Source organism: Silene latifolia, chromosome 8 (genome assembly GCF_048544455.1).
Source record: "Silene latifolia isolate original U9 population chromosome 8, ASM4854445v1, whole genome shotgun sequence".
Lineage (NCBI taxonomy): Eukaryota > Viridiplantae > Streptophyta > Magnoliopsida > Caryophyllales > Caryophyllaceae > Silene > Silene latifolia.
Window position 1 is genome coordinate 101,629,339 of NC_133533.1, and position 22,502 is coordinate 101,651,840.

General features: G+C 38.0%; 1 protein-coding gene across 1 annotated transcript; it reads left to right on the forward strand.

Annotated features, from left to right (window-relative positions):
- The first annotated feature begins 18,299 nt into the window (after positions 1-18,299).
- Positions 18,300-19,874, forward strand: LOC141595793 (uncharacterized). Its single transcript, XM_074415759.1, has 3 exons — positions 18,300-18,529; positions 19,008-19,115; positions 19,245-19,874. Exons 1-3 carry the CDS (start codon positions 18,364-18,366, stop codon positions 19,706-19,708), a joined length of 738 nt encoding a protein of 245 aa, XP_074271860.1. The 5' UTR covers positions 18,300-18,363; the 3' UTR covers positions 19,709-19,874.
- Positions 19,875-22,502: the final 2,628 nt, after the last annotated feature.

Here is a 22,502-nt window from a genome sequence, read left to right on the forward strand (position 1 = left end):
TCTAGGAGTAAATTTAACCAGATTAAAGGTAACTTAGAAGCGTGCACTCAACTAAGTCGATATTATAATTAAATTGCCATGGGCACAGATTCTCACAAGTAAACAATCTAATCTATTCGCTACATCGTCACAATCCTACCATGGATTCCTTAATCCCAACATGAAAGAATTTAGCTACTCATGTTACTAATGTTGTCAATAACAATAATGATGAATAAACTAATTAAAGGCATGATAAGAAGACAATGATATTGCATAAACAAGATTAGGGCAGAAATTAATCAAGAGAGAAACAAGGAATTAAAGCAATAAATAACAAGATTAAGATAAATAAAGGAAGAGAGATTACAATCACAAGCGATCCGGCATAGAGAACAATCCGATATCCAAGCAAAATATTGGAGAGCAAGTTTACAGTGAAGAGTATTAAGAGAGTAAAGTGGCGTTCTAAAGATGAGTTAAACGTAATTAATAACCTAATTATGAAAGCTTAAATAGAAAAACAAAGTGTTTAACGAAATATGTCCAACACGGGTTAATTAAGCCCGTGTAATATGCAAAACCTCTCGATCGAGTGATATAAAACCACTCGATCGAGGACTTCATCAGCAAATCCTCTCGATCGAGTAAATAAACTACTCGATCGGGAACTTCTAGTTTCCAGCATTTCGATCGAGCACAATAAAACACTCGATCGAGTTCTTCTGCTCACAAAACCACTTGATTGAACCAACAAACCACTCGATCGAGTGTTCTTCCTCAAATTCGGCCTCTAAGTCATCTTTGACTGCTCCGTTGACCAACCTTCACGCATCCCAATGCATAACTCTCGCTCTAACATTCCCGTCTCCTCAAAATGCATGCAAAATAGGACGAATAGAGCACGGTCTCACCACTTTCAGGTTCATTACTGCAAAACAGACAAAACAAACCAAAGTAGCCAATTCGGGGCATATTGCAATACAAAACAGTACAAAAGTGCATAGAAATACGTGCAAAATACTAAAAAGGCTATATAAAATGCACGTATCAGTTATACCCGACTCAACTACAACACCAGGATTGGATTCAGGGGGAACGTCCTTAAATTCTGAGCCAAATGAAGTTGGATCAAATTCAAATAATGAAGAACCAAGTACTTCAACAAAATGGAAATATAAAAGTTCACACCCTATGGAAAGTATACTTTGTAATATTAAGAAGGGTGTTCAGACGCGACGATCCTTGAATAATTCCTGCTCCTTCTATTCGTTTTTATCAACAATTGAACCAACGAATATTAAGGAAGATCTCGCAGAATCAGATTGGATTATAGCCATCCAAGAAGAGCTTCAATAATTTGAACGGAACAAACCTAGTTCCTAGACCCACGGATCGATCTGTAATTGGAACCAGATGGGTGTTTAGAAATAAATTAGATGATGCCGGGGTCATGGTTCGAAAAAGGCAAGATTGGTGGTACAAGGCTATAATCAACAAGAAGGAATAGATTATGACGATACCTTTGCACCCGTTGCTCATCTTGAAGCTATTAGACTTCTGATAACATTCGCAGCTCATAAAGGAATAAAACTCTTCCAAATGGATGTCAATACATCGTTTCTAAATGGGTATCTACAGAAAGAAGTCTTCGTAGAACAATCCCCTAGATTTAAGGATGATAAATTTGAAGACCATGTCTTTAAATTAGGCAAGGCCCTGTATGGATTAAAGCAAGCACCAAGGGCCTAGTATGACAGATTATCGAAATTTCTACTTGACAGTGGATTTAAAAGTATCTGTGGATAAAACCCTAATCCTAAAATCCTAGGGTTCTGACCTTCCGGGTTTTCAAGTCTATGTTGACGAGATTATTTTTGGGTCAACTAACCGTAATCTATACAAGTATTTTTTTGGAGTTAATGACTTCCAAATTTGAGATGAGTATGATGAGAGAATTGAAATTCTTCCTAGGTCTACAAATTCAACAAACTGAGGAAGGCATCAAGATTCATCAACAGAAATATATTAAGGAGTTAATTAGAAAGTTCGGAATGAAAAATTCACATGCTATGTCTACTCTAATGGTCGCAGACAAGAAATTGACTTTAGATGAAGACTTTAAGTCAGTTGATGAACCAACTTACCGAGGAATGATTAGGTCATTGCTTTATTTAACTGCAAGTAGACCAGATATCATGTTTAGTGTATGCATTTGTGCGAGATATCAATCATCTCCCAAAGAATCGCATATGACGGCCGTAAAAATAATCATACGATATCTTATTGGGACCTCCAAACTATATCTATGGTATCCTATGGAATACCATTTCAATCTAGTCGGATATTCAGATGCCGATTACGCAGGATGCTCCCTAGATAGGAAAAGTACGTCAGGTGTTGCCACATTCGTTGGACCGTGCATTAATACATGGCATTCAAAGAAGCAGAATTCAGTTGCCCTTTCAATAACAAAAGTCGAATATATTGCAGCAGGACTGGTATGTACTCAATTATTGTGGCTTAAGCAACAGTTATGTGATTATGTGTTGACGTAGGTTGTATACCTATTTTATGCGATAATACGAGTGCTATTAATTTTTCTTCAAAACATGTGGAAAGAAGGGATGAGAGAGAAATTAGAGAGAGAAAATCCTCTCTAATCTTCTAACCGTTTTAGCTTGTTCTTGAAGCAACCATGGCTCGGAATAAGAAAAACAACAAAAATCCCTAAAACTTCATCGCAATCTTCACCAAAAAATCAAAAAAATAGTGTTGAAATTCGTTTTAATAAGGGGAAAGCCCCACGGCATCTTCGGTTTTCTTCAGATGATTTTGATTTTGACTTGCAATCGATTATAGAGGATGAGGAGCTTGAAGTCGTTGAAGAAGTGGCACCACAACAGGACGTGGAGAAGACGCCGTCGGCTAAACCTGTACTCCGATTAACGTCTGAGGATGTTGCTGGTGAGCTGAAATTCTGGTCTACCTCTATTGTGTGTTACATATTAGGTGCAAACCCACCCAACTCTGTCCTCACTGGTTATGTTAAGCGGGTCTGGCAGGGGTTTGGTGTGGATAAAATAGCTTTTATGCCAAACGGATTGTTTATGGTACGCTTTAAAACTAAGGAAAAGCAACAAATTGTGTTAAATAATGGTCATCTTATCTTTGACAACAAGCCGATAATTGTGAAAGCTTGGGAACCTGATATGGAACTCGTTAAACATGATGGCGTGTTCCTATTTGGATTAAATTGTATGGCTTGGATGTTAAGTTTTGGGGGACTGAATGTCTCAGGAAAATCAGTGGAATTGTGGGGGCTTACATTAAAAGTGATGAAGCCACACAGAATAGGGATTTCCTGGGATATGCTAGAACAATGGTTGAAGTAAATGTTGATCAGGTATTTCCCACTGAAATTGGATTTTATGATGAGAATGGCAAACAACATTATCTTAGAGTCATGTATGATTAGCTTCCTATTACATGTGGCAAATGTAAAGGGATGGGTCATGAGACTGCTAAGTGTCGAAAAGGAGAAGGGAAGCCTGCAACAAAGGTGTGGAAACCCAAACCAGGGAATGCTGTTGTTGTTGCAGGTCCTGGGAAGAAACATGTTAAGACTGGGCCTGTGCAGCAGGTGAATGTTCCAGTGCAGAAGGTGACTGCTCCAATTCAGCAGAGAGCTGCTACAGTTGAGAGGGGCATTGTTACTCCTGTGATTGTATCTAAACCAGTGGTTGAGCAGTCAATGCCTAGACGACTCCTTACAAGGATTATGAGACAGGAGTCGGGGGAGAAAAGAGTTTTTATACCGGGAGGCTTGAGCTTCATGGAAGCCTTGAGTCACTCTATTCAGAAGACAAGAGATACGATTGTTGAAAAGGGGGAATGCAGTAGGGTCCTTGTTGATAATGGGTAGTTGTGGTTTTTGGAATGTGCGAGGACTGAATAGTATTAATAAACAGCTTGAAATAAAGCATTTTCTTAATAAGAATAATGTAGGATTGTTTGGTTTAGTTGAAACTAAAATAAAAAGCCATAGTTGGAATAAAGTAAGGAATACTCTGTGTGAGACTTGGTCCATATGTACTAATTCTAGCCTACACAGTGGGGGTAGAGTTTGGTTATTATGGGACCCTTCTATGTTTGATGTTAATGTGAAGGATGTGATCGCCTGGCCATACATTCCGAGGTGTATGATAAATTCAGGAGGAAAACTTTCTGGTATACTTTGGTGTATGGTTTCAATAAGGCTGCAGAGAGGGAGAGTCTTTGGAATAGCATTAGAAATTACCATAGGAGCATCAATGGTCCTTGGATGGTTTGTGGGGACTTCAATGCTATTTTGGACTTTAATGAAAGGATTGGTGGGGCACCTGTATCTTATGCTGATGTCCTTCCTTTGGCCCAGTTACTCGGGATTGCAATTTGGTTGATCCGGAAGCGGCGGGTGCTTTTTTTTACGTGGAATAATAAGCATGAAACTGGTGATAAAGTGTATAGTATAATTGACAGGGTACTGATAAACGATGATTGGGTCACTACCTTCCCTGACAGTGTGGCAAATTTCCTCCCTGAGGGGTTATTTGATCATTGCCCATGTCTCATTTCCTTGGAATGTTTACATCAGCAACGTACTAAATCTTTTAAGTACTTTAATATGTGGGCACTTTATAAGGTGTTTGATTATACTGTCAGGAATTGTTGGAGTACAGTAGTTCAGGGGACACCAATGTTTAGGGTGGTCCAGAAATTGAAGCTTTTGAAAAAAGCTTTCAGGAACCTGAATAGGGAGCAATTCAGTGATATTGAGAACTTAACTAATGTTGCTGAGTTAGCACTTAAAGATATTCAGGTGAAGCTGGTTCAGGATCCTTTGAATTCTGAACTCTGTCATACTGAGAAAATTTGTGCTGCTGAATTGGGAGCACTACTCAAAGCTCGAAATATGTTCCTTAGTCAAAAAGCAAAAGCAGCCTGGATTGCTGAGGGAGATGAGAATTCTTCTTACTTTCACTCAGTGATCAAAAAACGCAGAAGCCATAATAGGGTTTACAAAGTGAAGGATATTAGACAAAAGGAATGTTGTTCTCCTGGTGACATTAAGGGTGCTTTTGAAGAATTTTATATGTCACTCCTTGGTGAGTCTAAGCCTGTGACTCCTATTAACCAGGCTATTGTCAGGGTGGGGCCCTGTCTAACAGCTGATCATAGAGCTTCTCTGCTAGCTCCCCTTTCTTATACTGAAATTAAGAGAGCAATGTTTGATATCCCTGGTAACAAAGCTCCAGGCCCTGATGGCTTTGGGAGCCAATTTTTCAAAGATGCTTGGCACATTATTGGCCCTGAGGTGTCTGCTGCTGTTAGGGATGTGTTTACCAAGGGAAAATTGTTGAAGCAATGTAATCACACTGTGATTACTTTGATACCTAAAGTTGCTATTCCTGATAATGTCAAGCAATTCAGGCCCATTGCTTGTTGTAACACTGTCTACAAGTGCCTTTCCAAAGTCATTTGTATAGATTGAGAGATATCTTGCCTGATATTATAAGTCCTTCTCAGAGTGCTTTCATTAAGGGGAGGGACATAGGCGGGAACATTCTTATATGCCAAGATCTCATCAGATTGTACAAGAGGAAAGCATGTTCTCCCAGATTGTTGATGAAATTAGACTTGCAAAAGGCGTATGATTCTGTTGAATGGGACTTTGTACATGATATGCTATCTGCTTTGGCATTCCCTCCTCAAACTATTGAGTTACTTATGCAATGTGTAACTACTACTTACTATTCTATTGCTCTTAATGGTGAGACCTTTGGCTTTTTCCATGGGAAGAGAGGTTTGAGACAAGGAGACCCATTGTCTCCCCTTCTCTTCACCATTTGCATTGAATATCTCAGTAGGATTTTGGGGGTGGTTCAGAGGCACATGCAGTTCAGGCACCATCCTCTTTGCAAACACATTGGACTGACCTACCTTTGTTTTGCAGACGACCTGATTATGTTCTGTAAGGGGGATAGGAAGAGTATTGAATTGCTTCTGAATGCTTTTGGATATTTCTCTAAGGCTTCAGGTCTGCAAATGAACAAGGAGAAATCTAATTATTATTGTAATGGTATGGTGAGCGGTGATTACAGAGATTGAGTCGAGATCGGTATGAAACCTGACAAGGTTCCTTTTAAGTATTTGGGGATCAATGTCTCTCCTAAAAGACTGTCAGTCTTGGATTGCCATTGTTTGGTAGAGAAAGTTGTTGAGAGAATAAGGGGGATTAGGGGCTAGAAAGTTGGCTTACTCTGGTAGACTGGTTCTTGTGCAATCAGTTCTTAGTTCCCTGCATTCTTATTGGGCTCGGATTTTTATTATTCCCAAAACTGTTATTGCCAAGATAGAAGCAGTGTGCAGACGATTTCTTTGGCATGGTACTGAACAACATGAAGGTCCTGCTTTGGTGGCATGGGATGCTATTTGTCGTCCATTCAATCAAGGAGGGCTTGGGATAAAAAAACTGGTTGACTGGAACATTGCAGCATTGGGGAAATACGTTTGGTGGATTGAACAGAAAGCAGACCATTTGTGGGTCAAATGGGTGCATTCCATTTATATCAAAAGATGCACCTAGAAGGAGTATGAACCATCAATCAACAGTAGTTGGGCTTGGCGCAAAATTTGTCAAGTGAAGACTATTTTTCATCAACTCTTTTATGGTAATGTGGGACAACTGACAGGGCAATATACCATTAAGCAAGGATATAATTTCCTTCGACCTGATATTGAGAAAGTCAGGTGGGCAGCATTGGTGACAGTGCGTTGGATGTTGCCCAGACATAGGTTTTGTGTGTGGCTAATAGCTCAGGAGAGACTACTAACACAAGACAGGCTCAAGAAGATGCAGATCATTCCTGATAACATCTGTTTCCTGTGTGGACTGGTTGAGGAGGATCATGAGCACCCCTTTTTCAGGTGTGAGTACAGTAGAAAATGCAGGGATTTGGTGCACGGGTGGTGTCCTTTTCAGCTGCCTGCAGAGAAATGTTGTGACTGGTGGATTAAATGGAGGTCACGATGTCTGGCGAGGAAAAAAGTGCTTGCAGTTGTGATGGCAGCATTGATGAATAACATATGGTGGTGCAGGAACAAATGCAGAGTAGATATGATACTTCTTAGACCCGAAAGCTTAGTCAGACAGATCCACAATGAAGTTCGGCTAAGGTTGAATAATATTAGAATTGGTAGCAAAAATAGTAAAGCTTTGCATTGGATTGATGTAATATGTAAGAATTAGGATAAGCATAGTGCTTATCTTAAAAAATGGTGTAATGGGCTTGGTTTAATTATTTAATGAGAAGCTTACCTTTCCCAAAAAAAAAAATACGAGTGCTATTATTATCTCCAAAAACCCCGCGCAGCACTCGCGTACTAAGCACAATGAAATTAGACAATATTTTATACGTGACCAAGTTAAAAAAGGGAATATAAAACTTGAATTTTGTAGTACTGAGAAATAATGGGTAGACATTTTGACAAAACCTTTAGCTAGAGGACGTTTTGAGACTTTACGGTTGGAAATTGGTTTAATTGGTGGCACCTAAGCTTCTATAAATGTTTATTCTCTTAATGATTGATTAGTAGGAGATAAGATTGTATGACTGTGTGCATATAGTTCGTTGCATGAGTATTTACGTTTTATAGAAATTTGTTTATCGTATATATTCTGTCTGTATTTAAAGTCTTTATAGTGCATACAAACTTATTCTCTTAACAAAATTAAAATACACCATTTTTCTTATTTACCAAATTCTATAAAAAATCTTTTCCACAATTCCCTTCATACCATATCTTGTCAAATATTTCTTATACTTATATTTGCCAAATCTATTATTTACCTAATTTGTGTAAACAACTAACTTTTCTAAATCTAAACCTAGATTCCCATCTACACCTATATCTACCCCATAAACCGTGTAAATTGGTCAAACAATCACAAGTTGCATTCACTTTTTACTTTACCAAATTAATACACAATTTACATCATCATCACTCCTTCTCTCAACCATGTCACCTCCACATGCAACCACTCGGTCCTCAACCCGAAACCAACACCAACCACAACCATGCAATCAACCACAACCACCATCATCCCATCAACCTAATTCCTCTACCTTCACTCCAACAACCCAACATCCATCACCAATATCCTTCTTATTTCACGGCCGGGATGAGTCGGTTTCCGAGGTAAAAAGGCGCAGGTTAAATAAGGGGAAGAATAAGGTTGTCGCAGAAGAAGTTGAGGAAGATAATGAACCCAAGGTTATTATTCGGGATGGGATTTCGAGGACTCTGTTTCGGGAGCCTTCGAAGAGCACAACCAAAGCCGGTTTAAACCGGGTTCGCATGAAAAAGGGAGAAAGCATCTTGGTCTCTCGGGTTTTATAATATTCTATTCATGGTGGAAGGTATTATTCTAAATCTTAGTTGTCTTAAATTCCGTCTTTGAAATTTTTTGTGGATTTTCTTGATTTCCAAAGGTGGAATGATGTTAGTCGGTTCTCGGGTCCTACTTACCCGATTGAGGTTGTCCAGTTTTTTGCGTCGGAAAAATTAAAGGGGGTGTGTTACATGCAGTCGTGAATGGTGTCGACATCACCGTCACCATTGCCGACTTTTGCTCTGCTTTTAAGGTTCCTCATGATGGAACCGAGATAAATCCGAGTCAAGAATGGTCCAATGTCGGTGACGATCAACAATTGGTTATTAAGAGGTACTTTGATGAGGTTGCTTCCGAGAATAGCAACATCTTGGTTCGTCCTCTCTCGGCCAAACTCAAGTTCTTTTTGAACTTTTTATGGAACACAATTTTTCCGAGAAGGGGAAGAGGGGACAAAATGTCGAGCTATGAAGCTATAATCTTATATTTGTGGTTAGAGGGTCGGAAAGTTAACTTGGCTAGTATCGTGTTTAATCGGATTGTTCAAACTAGTATCACCGTCACTAAGGAGAAGCATTGTACTACGCTTGATCTTCCATACGGTATGTGGATTTCGAGATTGTTAGAAATTAAACGGGTTGTGAGTCAGGAAAGCTACGGTGTGAGTGCTAAGGACGGTATGTGTGACCGGGTGATAAAGTTAATGGGTCTCGGTTTTGAAGGATCCGAGTTGGTCTTTGCTAAGGGTGTTGATAAGAGTGTCAATGAAGTTGGGATGGCGGCTATGGAAGCCAAATTGGATGTTTTTATGGGGTCTATTGATAACGCGATATTTAACCATATTTATACCCCCTTATTTATATATTTTTATTGTCGTCTATCGTATTATATGAGGCTGTTATTAAATATTTTCTAGTTGCGGGATTTTACCACTCCAATATCACTTTAGTCGTAAATGACTTAATTTTATAATTATTTTGGATTAACAGGTGATGGGCCAAAGTACACATTTAATGGATCTAAAGTAAATAAAACCATGAGGTTGAAGTTGAACGTGGGCTAAGTAATGAAAAGTAAAGCCAGAGAAACATGAAACAAATAAGGAAATGGACAGAAGGTTAGAAGCTACTAGAAACAAAGAAAAGAAGAAGGGTAGCGAAGATGGAACTCCAGTCCATCACAAGCTCTCAATATTTTATCTGCTTTCATATTTTAATCCACAAAGTCTAACCCGAGTCTCTCACAAATACCGACTTTGATCAAGCTATAAATAGCAAGTCTTCCGTCAGAGCGAAGGGAAGCAAGTATACATATAATAAAACCAAAATCCGATCCGGCGACGGGAATCGACGATGATGTAATTCAAGATGGAGCAGTCCAACGGGTGGAGCGGCTCCGACCCGGAGGAAGATGGAAGGCCCGACTTGCGGAGGCATTGCAACCGAAACAAGGGATGGTTTTCTGTACTCTATTTATTAGTTCTCATCTTAATTACTAGTTAATTTCAGTTTGTTGCTGTGAACTTTGGAACCTTGTTGAACTAATCTTTCAGTTATTAATCGTTAATTTCGTCTTAAGCTATATTCGTTTTATGGTATTCTCATTATACTCGTTTTAATCGTGGATGGTACAAACCGATTGTTAGTTGATTAATTTGGCGCGGCGTTAGATTAATTAACCGAGTAGCAACTAGTTTATTTTAAGGTTGCAATGATGTCGCTAAACTAAACTAGGAGTATAATTGGATGTGTTAATCGCTTGAGTATTGATAACACTTAGGTAATTAATATGGTTAATGAGGTCTTTCTAATTCTTAATGCGGCTAGTCAATTTGCGGAACCTTGAAACTTGCGTATAATTGGTTAGTTAGTATTGGTAGTCAAGCGGCTCGCTACCGAGTAAAAGTAAGGAAAGATAGGGAGGTTTTAGCGGCTAAATTCTCTACAGTTAACCTATTGTTAAACTGAATATTTGCTAGACGATCGACATGTAACTGGAATATTATGAGCTTAACTGAGTTGCTTGTTTCACTTACTAGAATAGAATTAGTTACGGTTAGGTTGCTTAAAATCACCAAATGAAACCCCCCCAATTCCATAAATATGTTAATAGCATGTGAATATGTAAGTTAGTTTGTAAATATTACTCCATAGTTAATTAGTTTTCCAATCTCTCCGTGGGATCTACCCTACTTATCCTTTACTATGTTATTATTTTTGAGGTTAAGATAGGTATTATAAATTACTAATTTGTATACGCTAAACGACACGTATCATCTATTATGGCGAAATTAGAGGAGCAAATCACGGTCTTGGCTACGGCTATGTCTCTGGTTGTGGAGTCACAGTCTTCGGTTGGCGGTTTGGATAATGCTCGGGTTTATGCTTGGATGGAGGGCATCGATAAAAGGCTTAAGGGTTTAGGAAGAGGTTTGGTGACGATCCGTGTAGAAGTATTTCAACATGGTGATCATGTTTCCTTCCTTACTAGTCAAGGGGCTGCCTTGGTGAAAGACGGAAAAGCTATGAAGGCGGATCAAGCAATTACTTTGGAGGCCACAAAAGCCTTGTCCTTGAAGGTCCTTAACTTCGAAATAAGCCTCAATGCCCAAGCTACTCTTGTGCGAAGTTCTTTTGATCGTCTTGATGCTTTGGAATTTCGTACTCATCCTGACTATGTTAATCTTTACAAAATCCGTCACACTTAGCCTTGTCGTGCCCCTCCCCTGTTTTCGGATTTCGCCTAATTGCCTTGTTTTCATTTATTTTCATGTTGTGTATTTTGCCTTCCTAAACTAATTTCTTATTTGGCCCATTTTGGCATACTACTTGTGGTTATGGCCAGGTAGTTCTAAACATGTTGTTTCATCCGGCCCATTAGGCTTAAACATGTTCTTTTGGTTTGTATGCTACTTTAATTTCGTAAATACTTATAGCTATTTATGGTTTATCTATATTTCTTAATCGTTCTTATCTCTTCAATCGTCATATATTATTCTAGTCATTTTATGTTTGTTCTTATCTTTTCAATGATGTCAAGAGGGGGAATGAACAACCATGGTAAACATTTGTCTAAGCTTGCTCCTTGTCAAGACCAATTGTCTCTTAAAGTCCTTAAAGTTTCAGTCTTGTATATAATCGTTTGATCTTGCGTTAATCTTTATCTATAAGGAAAGGTATTATATTAAGGGGGAACTATATACTTAGTCACAATTTTAGGAGACTTGCCATCACCAAAAAGGGGGAATTTGTTGAACCATATATATATATATATATATATATATATATATATATATATATATATATATATATATATATATATATATATATATATATATATATAGAGTGAAGTTCAAATGAGTCCACCTAAATAATTGAGTCCCTAAGTCCTAATCTAAGCCATTAGATCTTGTAAGATTGATGATTGAGATTTGAGACTTCTAATCAATTTTTGAAATGAAACTTTAATGTTTTAAAAGTGAAACTTTAATTTGGGAGAGCAAATTTAATTCTTTACGATTGAAACTTTAGTTTTTTAAAGTCATTTTGTAAATAAAAAATTAAATTTATGTATTTTTAAATATAGCTTTAATGTTTTACGAGTGAAACTTTAATGCTTAAAAGTGGAACTTTAATTTTTTTAGGCCATTTTTAATATAAAAATTTGAATTTATGAAATGATATGATTGTGATTAATATTAATTTAATTTAACTGATTTTTGAATGTAACTTTAATAGTATACGAGTTCAACTTTAATGCTTAAAAGTGAAACTTTAATTTTTTTTAGGCCATTTTAATAAAAAATTTTTTGAATTTATGTAATGATGTAATTGTGACTAAAATTTATTTAATTTCATTGATTTATGAATGAAACTTTAATGTTAAACGAGTGGACCTTTAATGGTGGCGAATGAAACTTTAATTTTTTTAGGCCATTTGACGAGTGATTGGTGGTGTTGTTTAATTGTGACTAATATTTTTTTTTATTTCACTGATTTAGGAATGAAACTTTAATGTTAAACTAGTGAAAATTTTAATGGTATCAAGTGAAACTTTAGTTTTTTTAGTCCATTTCAATATCAAATTTTGAATTTACGTAATATTGTAAAAATTTGTATTTTCTCTAATTTACAATTGTAACTTTAATGGTCTGGGAGTGAAACTTTAATTGTTTCGAGTGAAACTTTAGTTTGAATTTACGTAACAATAGAAAAATTTGTGTTTTCTCTAATTTACGATTGCAACTTTAATGGTCTAGGAGTGAAACTTTAAAGGTATACGAGTGAAACTTTGATGATCGAGAGTGAAACTTTAATGGTCGAATGATTATGTAAAAAATAAAAAAAATAAACACCACCTCACCACGAACACCCCCGACCACAACCACGCACCACCAGCCCCAAACCACGAACACCCACAACCACCCCACAGCCCCCACGCCACAGCCGCAAATAGAGAAAAAACTGAAAAAAAATAATGAGCACAAAACACCACACCACGAACACCCACAACCACAACCACGCACCACCAGCCCCACCAAAGACCCACCACCAACAACCACCACACGCCCAAAAAATCTGAAAAAAGAAAAAAAAATAGAAAAGGCAAAGGAACCACGCACCAACACGACAACCACGACCGCCGCCAACAATAACAACCACCACCATTGAAAGAAAAAAAAAAGTAAAACTAAATCTGACATAAAAAACGACCACTACCGCCGTCGTACCTGAACTACCACCAACACCCACCGCAACCACAACCACCCAAAGACATAGATCTGAAAATAAAAACAAAAAAAAAAAAGATAAAACCAGTAGACGACATCCTTCACCACAACCCGCCATCAACACCAAAAAAAAAGAGAAAAATGATATGGGGCGGCAACAACCACCATGAAAACACCAAAAAATAAAAAGATTCGTCGGTGGTGGCAGGCGTGAGGGGCGCGGGAGTGATGTATGAGAGAATAGGGAGTACTGGCGGGTGGTGGTGGTGGTATGCGTGTGGTGGCCGAGGGAGGGAGAAGAGGAGAGAGGAGGGAGGAAATGAGAGAGGAGGGAGTTAGAGAGAGAAGGAGGCAGAGAGAATGAATGAGTGAGGGAGGATGAATTAGGGTTTGCTTGCTTTTATATCTCCCTTCTTTTTTTGTTTTAATCTTAGCCATCCAATTTCTTTGATCTAAGGGTTAGAAATAGGACTTAGGGACTCATCTAAGAGTAGAGGACTCACTTGAACCTAATTATATATATATATATATATATATATATATATATATATATATATATATATATATATATATATGTTTATGTTTTGATGATGTTTGATATTTTATATACTCGTTGCGCGTAATTGTTTGTTTAGTCTATTAGATTGGACTTACTAATCGCAAGCATTAAGGAGTTGTGATAGAAGTATGATGCGTTTATATCATGATCAAGCCCTCAAGTAAGGATCAAAGTTTTACGACTGTTAAAGAATTATTCAAGCATTCATGAGAAGATGAAGCTCGTTTAAAGATTGATCAAGCTTGAATGACGAAGTAGCCTACACTCGAAGATCTCCTAATAAGATTAGAATAGCGTAGGTGATTATCTCGTAATGGTAACTTAAGAGTGCACTTTTTAAATTGGTAAAGTTATAGCTTCACAGCTATAACATTGCTTATATAAGAGCTCAATGTTATAACTCTTCTACTATAACATTGAGATGTCAATTTTACATAATACACGACTAAAATGTTTTCAAATTATTTTTGAAAAATAGTTTTGTCTCTTTTAAATGTTTTAGCAAAAGTATTTATTTAACAAAGAAGCTCATATTCATATTAAGCGTGGTATCACTTTAAGCTTATAATTAGTAATTATGTTGAATCAACTTATGAGTTGAGTCATATTAGTAATTAGGGTTTCTAATATTACATACTCTTAAACCTTAAATCTAACCTAATATCAAGTTAGGGTTTTCACGAAAATCAAGGCCCATGAGCCGTGTTGTTCTCGTGTGAACTTAGCAATATAAATTCATCAGTGTTAAGATTTTATTCTCTAGAATTATCTTAACATATCTTTTATATTTAGCATGATATAGTTATATATAATAAGGATATTTTTATTGTGGAAAATCTTATCATATCTTAAGATTTAAGAAAAAGATAATGGGAGAATAGTTGATAAAATTATCTTTTAGTTATTCTCTATTATCTCCTAAGACTTTAAGGAAAGAAATATCAAGATATGATTTGCTTACAAATCTATTACTTCGGCCTCTAGGGTTCCGGGGAAACCGAGTGCTATGCTTCCTCTTTTACTATAAATACTTTACCCTTTGCTACATTTGAAAGTAAGACCTTTGAGCATAACTTTGATTTATTTCAAAAAGCAAAAATCGTGTTTTAAAGCAAGAAAACCGTTTTGTTATTTTTTCGAAAAGGTCGTGTGATTTATAAACTTGTGCGTTCGTTCTTTCGTTATCGTTATAAGATAATCGTGCTTAATTGATTCTTACTCATTGATTAACGTGAACTATTAGTAGAATCATTAGTGCTTTCTTATTAGCGTAAGTTAGTCACTCGAGTATTTAGCGATACTCACTTGAGTTACAACTAGGGTTAGTTGTACGAGTTTGGTTAGTAAATTTGTAATCCGTAGAAAGGTACTAAATTTATTAATCGAGAATAGTGGATGTAGGTTTCGATTTGTGAAACTGAACCACTTCAAAAATCCGTGTGTCTCTCTTTCTCTTTCGTTTTCCTTACGGTTTTTTTAGTTCGATAATAAGTTGATCAGTTAAAGTTAATCAATAAACTTTAAATAATTAATTATATTTATATAGTCGAAAAAGTGGGAAAAGTTTTTAATCCTCAATTCACCCCCCCCCCCTCCTTGAGTATTTCGGATCGATCGACTCTTCAGTAAACATGTTAATAATGGTGTCAATCATACTAACAAGATTAAACATTGTGAATGAGTAAAGCAATAATTAATTAAGCAAAGGGTAAAAAGGATTATTCCAACTTAAAGATGATCTAAATAATAAATAAAGAATAATAGAAGAACAACTTGATGAATGACGAAGAGTTGTCAAGTCTTCAATAAACCCCAAATAGTCTTCAAATTACCCAACTAAATCTAAGAACACTTGAATGATTAAAGAGAGATTAATATTTGATTAATATTGAATTGAGTAACTACAACTTGATTAGGAAGATATACTAAACTAAATTGGTGAATTAACTTGATTAAAACTTGGTTAAAACTTCATTAAAGCTTGATGATCTGATCAATCCCCTGAAATAATGGGGGTATTTATACCAAGTACAAGACTTAGGGTAACTAAGGGCTTAAATGACGATTAAGTCCCTAAGAAGAAGATTAATGTCTTGCAAGTCCTATAAGGAGCCGCCCGACTTGTCCTTGAAGTATGCTCGAGCTGCCCAAGGATCCGCTCGACTTGACCATGGGACGCCCGGATTGTGGCTTGGGACAATCGTCCTGAGCTCGGGAGGCCCAGATCCTGGGTCATATTTTCTTCTTTTTATTTTGGCTGCCTAAGGATTCGTGGGGATCGTTAATGGGTCGTGGGGTCTTTATCATTGCCCATTCTACTTGATTTATTCTCTTAGGCCTTTAGTATTGGTCTCCTCTTTGTTGCTTGGTCATTAGATGCACTCTATTTAGCTCCATTTTGCTTCATAAATGCAAGGCTAGCAATCCTCTCCTACCAAGGACACAAAATCTCAAAGAATATGCAAAGTAGGTAACTAAAGATAAGAAACGACCCTAATAAGCACTAGAAAGCATAGGAACGAGGCGAGTTCGGGAACTAAATGTGCACAAATATGAGTCACATCAAGCTGATTGTCAAGTCCCACTTGATGTTTTAGATGATTTTTGGAAGAAGTTAGAGTACGATGGTAAGGAGGCAATGCCGGCTAATGCCGAAAATCGACTTAAGGAGTTATTTGACGAAATTTGGGATTGTGATCTGAGTATGAGGGGAGCTATGTATTATGCTCTTTACTCCCAGCTACACCTCAATGGGGAGGATGTAAATGAGCCTGCGGTGAACGAGAACTCCAAAGGGCGTCCGAAGAAGGCAACTCGTAGAGATTCGTCTGTTGTCGAGCATGCACAGAAGGAGCATATTAAAGGTACACGCGTGTCTTCTTTGGACCTGTCTCCCGGAGCTCCCTCTTGTACTCCGTTTACTACCACCGTCACCATCCTAGCACGTGGAGACATCCCAACTGTCGGTACATGTAGGTAGTGCAATGGCACCCCAGGCGTAAGATGTCATACTTTCCCTATCAGCCAACAAGGAAAAAAACCGAGAACATATCTTATCCCCTGATTCGTCGACGAAGAGCGTCGACCCTAACACGAAAGCCATATACCCATATGCAAGCTCATCCTCTCAATAGGCTCTCGCCGCCCGCCTCACCGCCTCGACCAAAAATACCCCCGGTCTTGTAAACATGGGACCTAAGAGTAAGATGTACATGTGAAACTTCAACTACTCAAGTGACTTCCCAAAGAAGCCACCAACATACATGAGGAGATAAACTAATGACCTATCATCAGTCTGCCATGATCTGTGCAACATCGAGGAGAAGTATGATGAACTCTCCAAAAGACATGTAAAAGGTGTTAGTATCGAGCTGCAACCTCTCAACGAAAGCAGAAATAAGGGACATGTTCAAGTACTCAGTCATGCACCTTTGAAGGTGCCCAAGGCCATTAGTACCAACCATAGGCCTCAACCCCCAAAGGTAGCTCTCATCTACTCAACCCCTTCATCTTACCGTATCGGTGATAACCCATCAGCATTGGTCGATCGGCAGCAGTAGGATCCGAACACAAGAGGTAGGAAATGTGACCTCCAAGCTATGTATCGCATGGGGAACCAATATCCCACCAAGTCGCTATTAATCCAAGAGGTGTCCTTGTTCACCTTCATTTTCTTCGGGACCACGACGCTACTAGAACCCTCTTCTGACACCTGCTACGAGCGTCCCTTATTCATCTGTCTAAACCTTGTCGCGGGACGTGGGAAAAACAGGCGACCCTCTACTCGCTCGCTCAACGCTGCTCACTAGCTCGCTCAGTCTCCTCCTCGGCCTCCTGATCACCAACTCGCTCAACCTCCGCCTCATCTCCCACGTCAAAATCCAATTCATCCTCACGCAATGAGCGGAAACCACCCTCTGAAGTCAACCGTGAAACCTCACTCATAAGTGGCCTCCTCTCCGACCTCGTGTTGATGTCATGATAACCCGGTTATTAACTCGACTACCCTTAGCAAGCTCCTTTACTAGTCATCTACTCACAAAATAGGCGTTGTTTTATATATATATATATATATATATATGATTTTTAGGGAATATTGAAAATTTTAAATGAGGAGGGTATATTGGGGAAGGATCCCCAATTCTTATTTCAGACCAAGGTATCCGTCTTATTAATAAGACGGATACCATATTCTCTCACAAAATACCCATTTAGGGTGAGTGGAGAAGCACATGGGGGGTCCCACCTTTGTCCCCTCTACCCATTTCCTCTCACACAACGACCCGTCTTAAAATCCAACCCGTTTTAAGCAAGACTTACTCGGGAAGGATAGAGTGAAGGGCAAATTAGAAGAATCAATTAATATTATCGACGTTATTTAGTAATTTATCGAATGGAGTAGGGATTGGGTAAAATAAACTCCAAATTTGGCGAAATAGTGAGAAGTCTGATAACTATAACTAAAACCGGGTAACTACCAAACCCAAAAAATAAACAGAATTCTTCTCTTAGCGTGACGTCATTCCCGAAATTTCCGCGTCGTTGTTAGAACAGTTAAGCATGTTAGTATATCATTAGTTCATTACCATACTACGTCCTCATCTCCCACTCCAAAATTCTTCATTAATCTTCTTTCTTCAATTACTCTTCAAGTCTTCAACAATGAAGTTTACTTGGTCTGTAGCTACAGTAGTAATCGCTTTCTTCGTCCTTTTCAGTTCCGTATCCGCATTGCACATCCAGGTTGAGCATGAGGCGCCTAACGAGTTCACATTTACGTTCTCTTCACTCAAATCTTCATCTTGCTCTTCGTTTCCTGATGCTAACGGTATGATGCCTACTTATTAATTGCAGTATATTCATTATTCTTTACTAATTTTACGTGTTATCTATATATGAATTTAGTGGTTTCTTTTACTTGAGTTTTGATTAATCATGTTAGTTGGAAAGCATTTTGCGTTTCTTGATTCACATATTCCAATGAATTTTTATTGTAATAATAATGTTTTTCAATTTCTAGCTAGTATGGTTGATGTGAGCGTGCGTCGTTCTAGCTTACTCTCGCCGCTTTATCCGAAAAATGATAAGAACGTTGTTGATTAGTATGCTAAGAAAGTATTAAATGTTACTCCGTATATAAATGAAGGTAGTAGTGTAGTCCGTATGTACTCGTATTCTCCGTATGTATGTACTCATATTTGCTAATTAAGATACTACGAGTATTAGTTCGTAACAATAAAATGTTTGTAGCATGATGCGCGCACTGCTGGTTGAAATAGTTAACATTCTAAACAATGCGTATGCAGTTCTACGTCCAGCTTTGCACCTCAAGCTTGAGGCGTCTGACGATGAGTTCACAATTACCTTCTCTTCACTGAAATCTTCATCTTCTGGTTTATTTCCGAATGCTTTCGGTACGTTCATTGTTTCGCTATCAATTAACTGAAAATTAAGATACTATATATATGGAGTATGATGTACTGTAGATACTGCTGGTTGAATTGAAGTAATTGCTGTTAATATTCTAAACGATGCATATGCAGTTGCGATATACTCTGGACAATATGATGTCAAGATGAAGGAAACTGATGAATCAGACATATACGACACAGATACCGGCACCGGCACCTGTCCAGCACCCCTGGCAACTTACAACAATACAGTCAACACGAGGATTAATCTCACAAAATCCCCAAACTGCACCCTCAACCTACTACTACGAGTTCGTGACGTCTTAGACCACAAATGGTCACAAGCAAATACAGAGTTCAAAGATGAGCCAATAGTCCTGAAAGTTGGATGCAACAAACCTAACGTTGAGGTTCCGACATACAATAACAGCCAAATCACAAGTCATGTTTTTACCTGGGGTGACATATTTGTATTCAGTTTTCTAGCCTTGACAGTTGGTGTTACTGTCTATTCTGTTTCGTATTTTAACAACTATAGGCGAGAGCGCGGTCACTATTTCGACCAGTATGATCTTGACCATGAGCGTCGGCGGTAGGAAGAAAATGGAGCCGATTAGAGGAGATGTGGTCTATATAAGGAGCTCTGATCTATGACTGTTAATAATCAGTTGATATTTGCATTATCTTTGTATGGAAAAACTTTGATGAGAACTTCTATTTTAGTATAATAATAAAGTTTTTGAAGAGAGTATAAAAAATGTATTAGCTGTGTACTTGTATTGCATCAACATTTTGACTACAACAGCAGCATCAACATTTTGTCTCAGGCTTATTACGACTCTCGGGCTTATTACGAAGGCACTCAGGCAGGTACTTTTGTTGCAAGCTCTATCTGACTGTGGGCGTATCATTGATGCAAGTGAAAGAAGTTAGCTCAAGAGTCACATAGAACAAGTAATAGGAGCTAGTTTTCTTATGCATGAGACGAGCCTGTTGAAAAAACAATCGAGTATTCAGTAAATAATTTACGAAGAGCAAATCCCTCTTGATTTATATATAGCCGCTCCCAGTATATATCTCTTAGATTATATCCTGTGGTATACTTGTTTCACAGGATAATGGCGATGACATAAAATTAAAAATACCTAAGAAGTGAGGCAGAGTAGCATGTACAGGAGAGTGGCGAACAAACAAAGAAGTACAGGCAACGGATAACGTGGAAGGGAAGAGTAAAACAAAAGAAATATACTAGAGAAATATTTAAATTCCACCCAGTAGTGTATGCCCCAACTGCTCCTCGCTGGTTGTGTCCTATGTACAGGGCAAACCTGAAGCACTATGAGCCATCATAACTTGATGCGCTTTGCTTTATCAAAAATACTACCCCTGGATTCAGCTGCAGTTACAATTTAATACTAAGATAAAATAAAAGAAATACACTCGAGAAAGAGTCATGAGCTGTTGAATAACGATGACTAAATGGTGAGATCAGAACATAGACTCAAGCTTCCTCAAATTCATCTTCGTTTATTCCTATAACTTTTGATTGGGAAAAGACATAGAGCTTCAGCAATTTGATCGATATTTCCTTGGCAGTAGCCCGGTGGCCAGCCCTTGCCCCAACTGCTATTGAGCAACCTCTCGAAGAGAACAAGTCCAAGGCACTCGAAATTCTTCATGGTCGTCGCTATGAACTCGAATGGTATGATTCGTCCCCCGCTTTTACATTCTTTAAAGATGCAATTCACGCACCTCTATAACCAAGTTTATTTAGCGGAGATTGTTCAATTTTATACTACCGTCAAAGTTGATGTCCAACCGGGTAGTCTTACCGCCGTTATCTTTTTTTTTTTTTTTTTTTTTTTTTTTGGTCAAGAAAATATTTTCGAAAACCGCCGTTATCAATAACAAACCCTTGTGTATCAATGTCGAAATTGTCGGGAAATTACTCGGTATTCCTACAACCGGGCCGGGTTGTCCTCATTTCCTAAGGGTGGTTGGCCGACTATTGATGGTATAAGTTCCTTGACCGTCACAAAGTTTTTATGTCCAAAAGCTTCATCCCCCATCACACTTAAGCCGAGAGAAATCAAAATTAACCACCGGTTCTTTTTCAATTTCATTTATCGAACCTTGATTCCATGTAATGAGAGTCGTGGTGTGTGTGGTGTGCTAGACATGTGGTTGATCTTTTATCTTGGTAAACACCTTCAAATTAACCTACCCGTTTTGATGTTCTTTCACATTGATCATCTTGCTAAGATAGTTGAAAAGCGTAAGGTTGATAGTTCCACCGTGTTAGCATATGGGATGTGGTTATCGGTCATTTTCGAGAAAATGGATATTGTGGACTCGACTAGTTTCGGTGTGGATCACATGTGGATCACATGTGTGACACTATGACCTCGGGACTTTTATCACAAATGTACATGAAAATTGATGGTGATAAACTTGCTCGTATTTGGTCGGGTATGAAGGCTACGGATGTTGCCTCCTCCTCTATGCAATCGTCTTCTTTGACACGTTTCATCGAGGATGTTAAAACTTTGTTGGATCTCCAACATGCTCAAATGGGTGAGATTGCGGGTCTTCGTTTGGAAGTGATAGGTTTGCATAAGGAACTCAAGGAGGTTAAGGGTCAAAATGAAGAGCTTGTGGAGATGGTTCACGGGTTGGTTGGAGAAGAGGAAATTGAAGAAGTGGATGATTGATCTCTTGCTCAAAACCGTGCCTAGCCTATGCCGTACCAAGCCTTTTGCCATAACCATGCCTAATGTCTAATCAAAACAAAAGCCTTTCTAATCCCTTTTTGCCTTGGCTTTGTGTTTGTGATATTTTGCTAATCATTGGTTATGTTGTTAGTTGTTGAAGAATTTGTTTTGTATAACTATAATCCTTATTTAGACTATGTGTTCTTCCTACTTGATGATGTCAAGAGGGGGAAGTTGTTTAAAATTGCAGGTGGTAATTCAATGACTCTTAGGTTTGCGTACACTGTATCTATGTTAACTTGGCGATTAAATGTTCTACTTAGGCTAACGAAAAATTTGACTAATTTTAATTACCATGTATTTATGCATCTTATTTTGATCATGTTTTGACTTGTTAACCTTGACCATGGATTAAGGGGGAATTGCACACTCAATTTTATTTGTCTTGCCATCATCAAAGGAGGAAATTGAAGAAACCCAATTTGATTATGTTAGTGTTGATGATGCATTAAGACAAATTAATCTCATTGTTATTTAATTGTGTGCCTCTTAAGTTTAGCCATGTAGCATGAAGCTACAATTGTCAATTCAAGGTTATCAAGAATGTCATCATAAAGATCAAAGATGAATATTGTCATTAGTGTTAATGTCAAGTGTTGTAAGGTGATCGTTTAACACG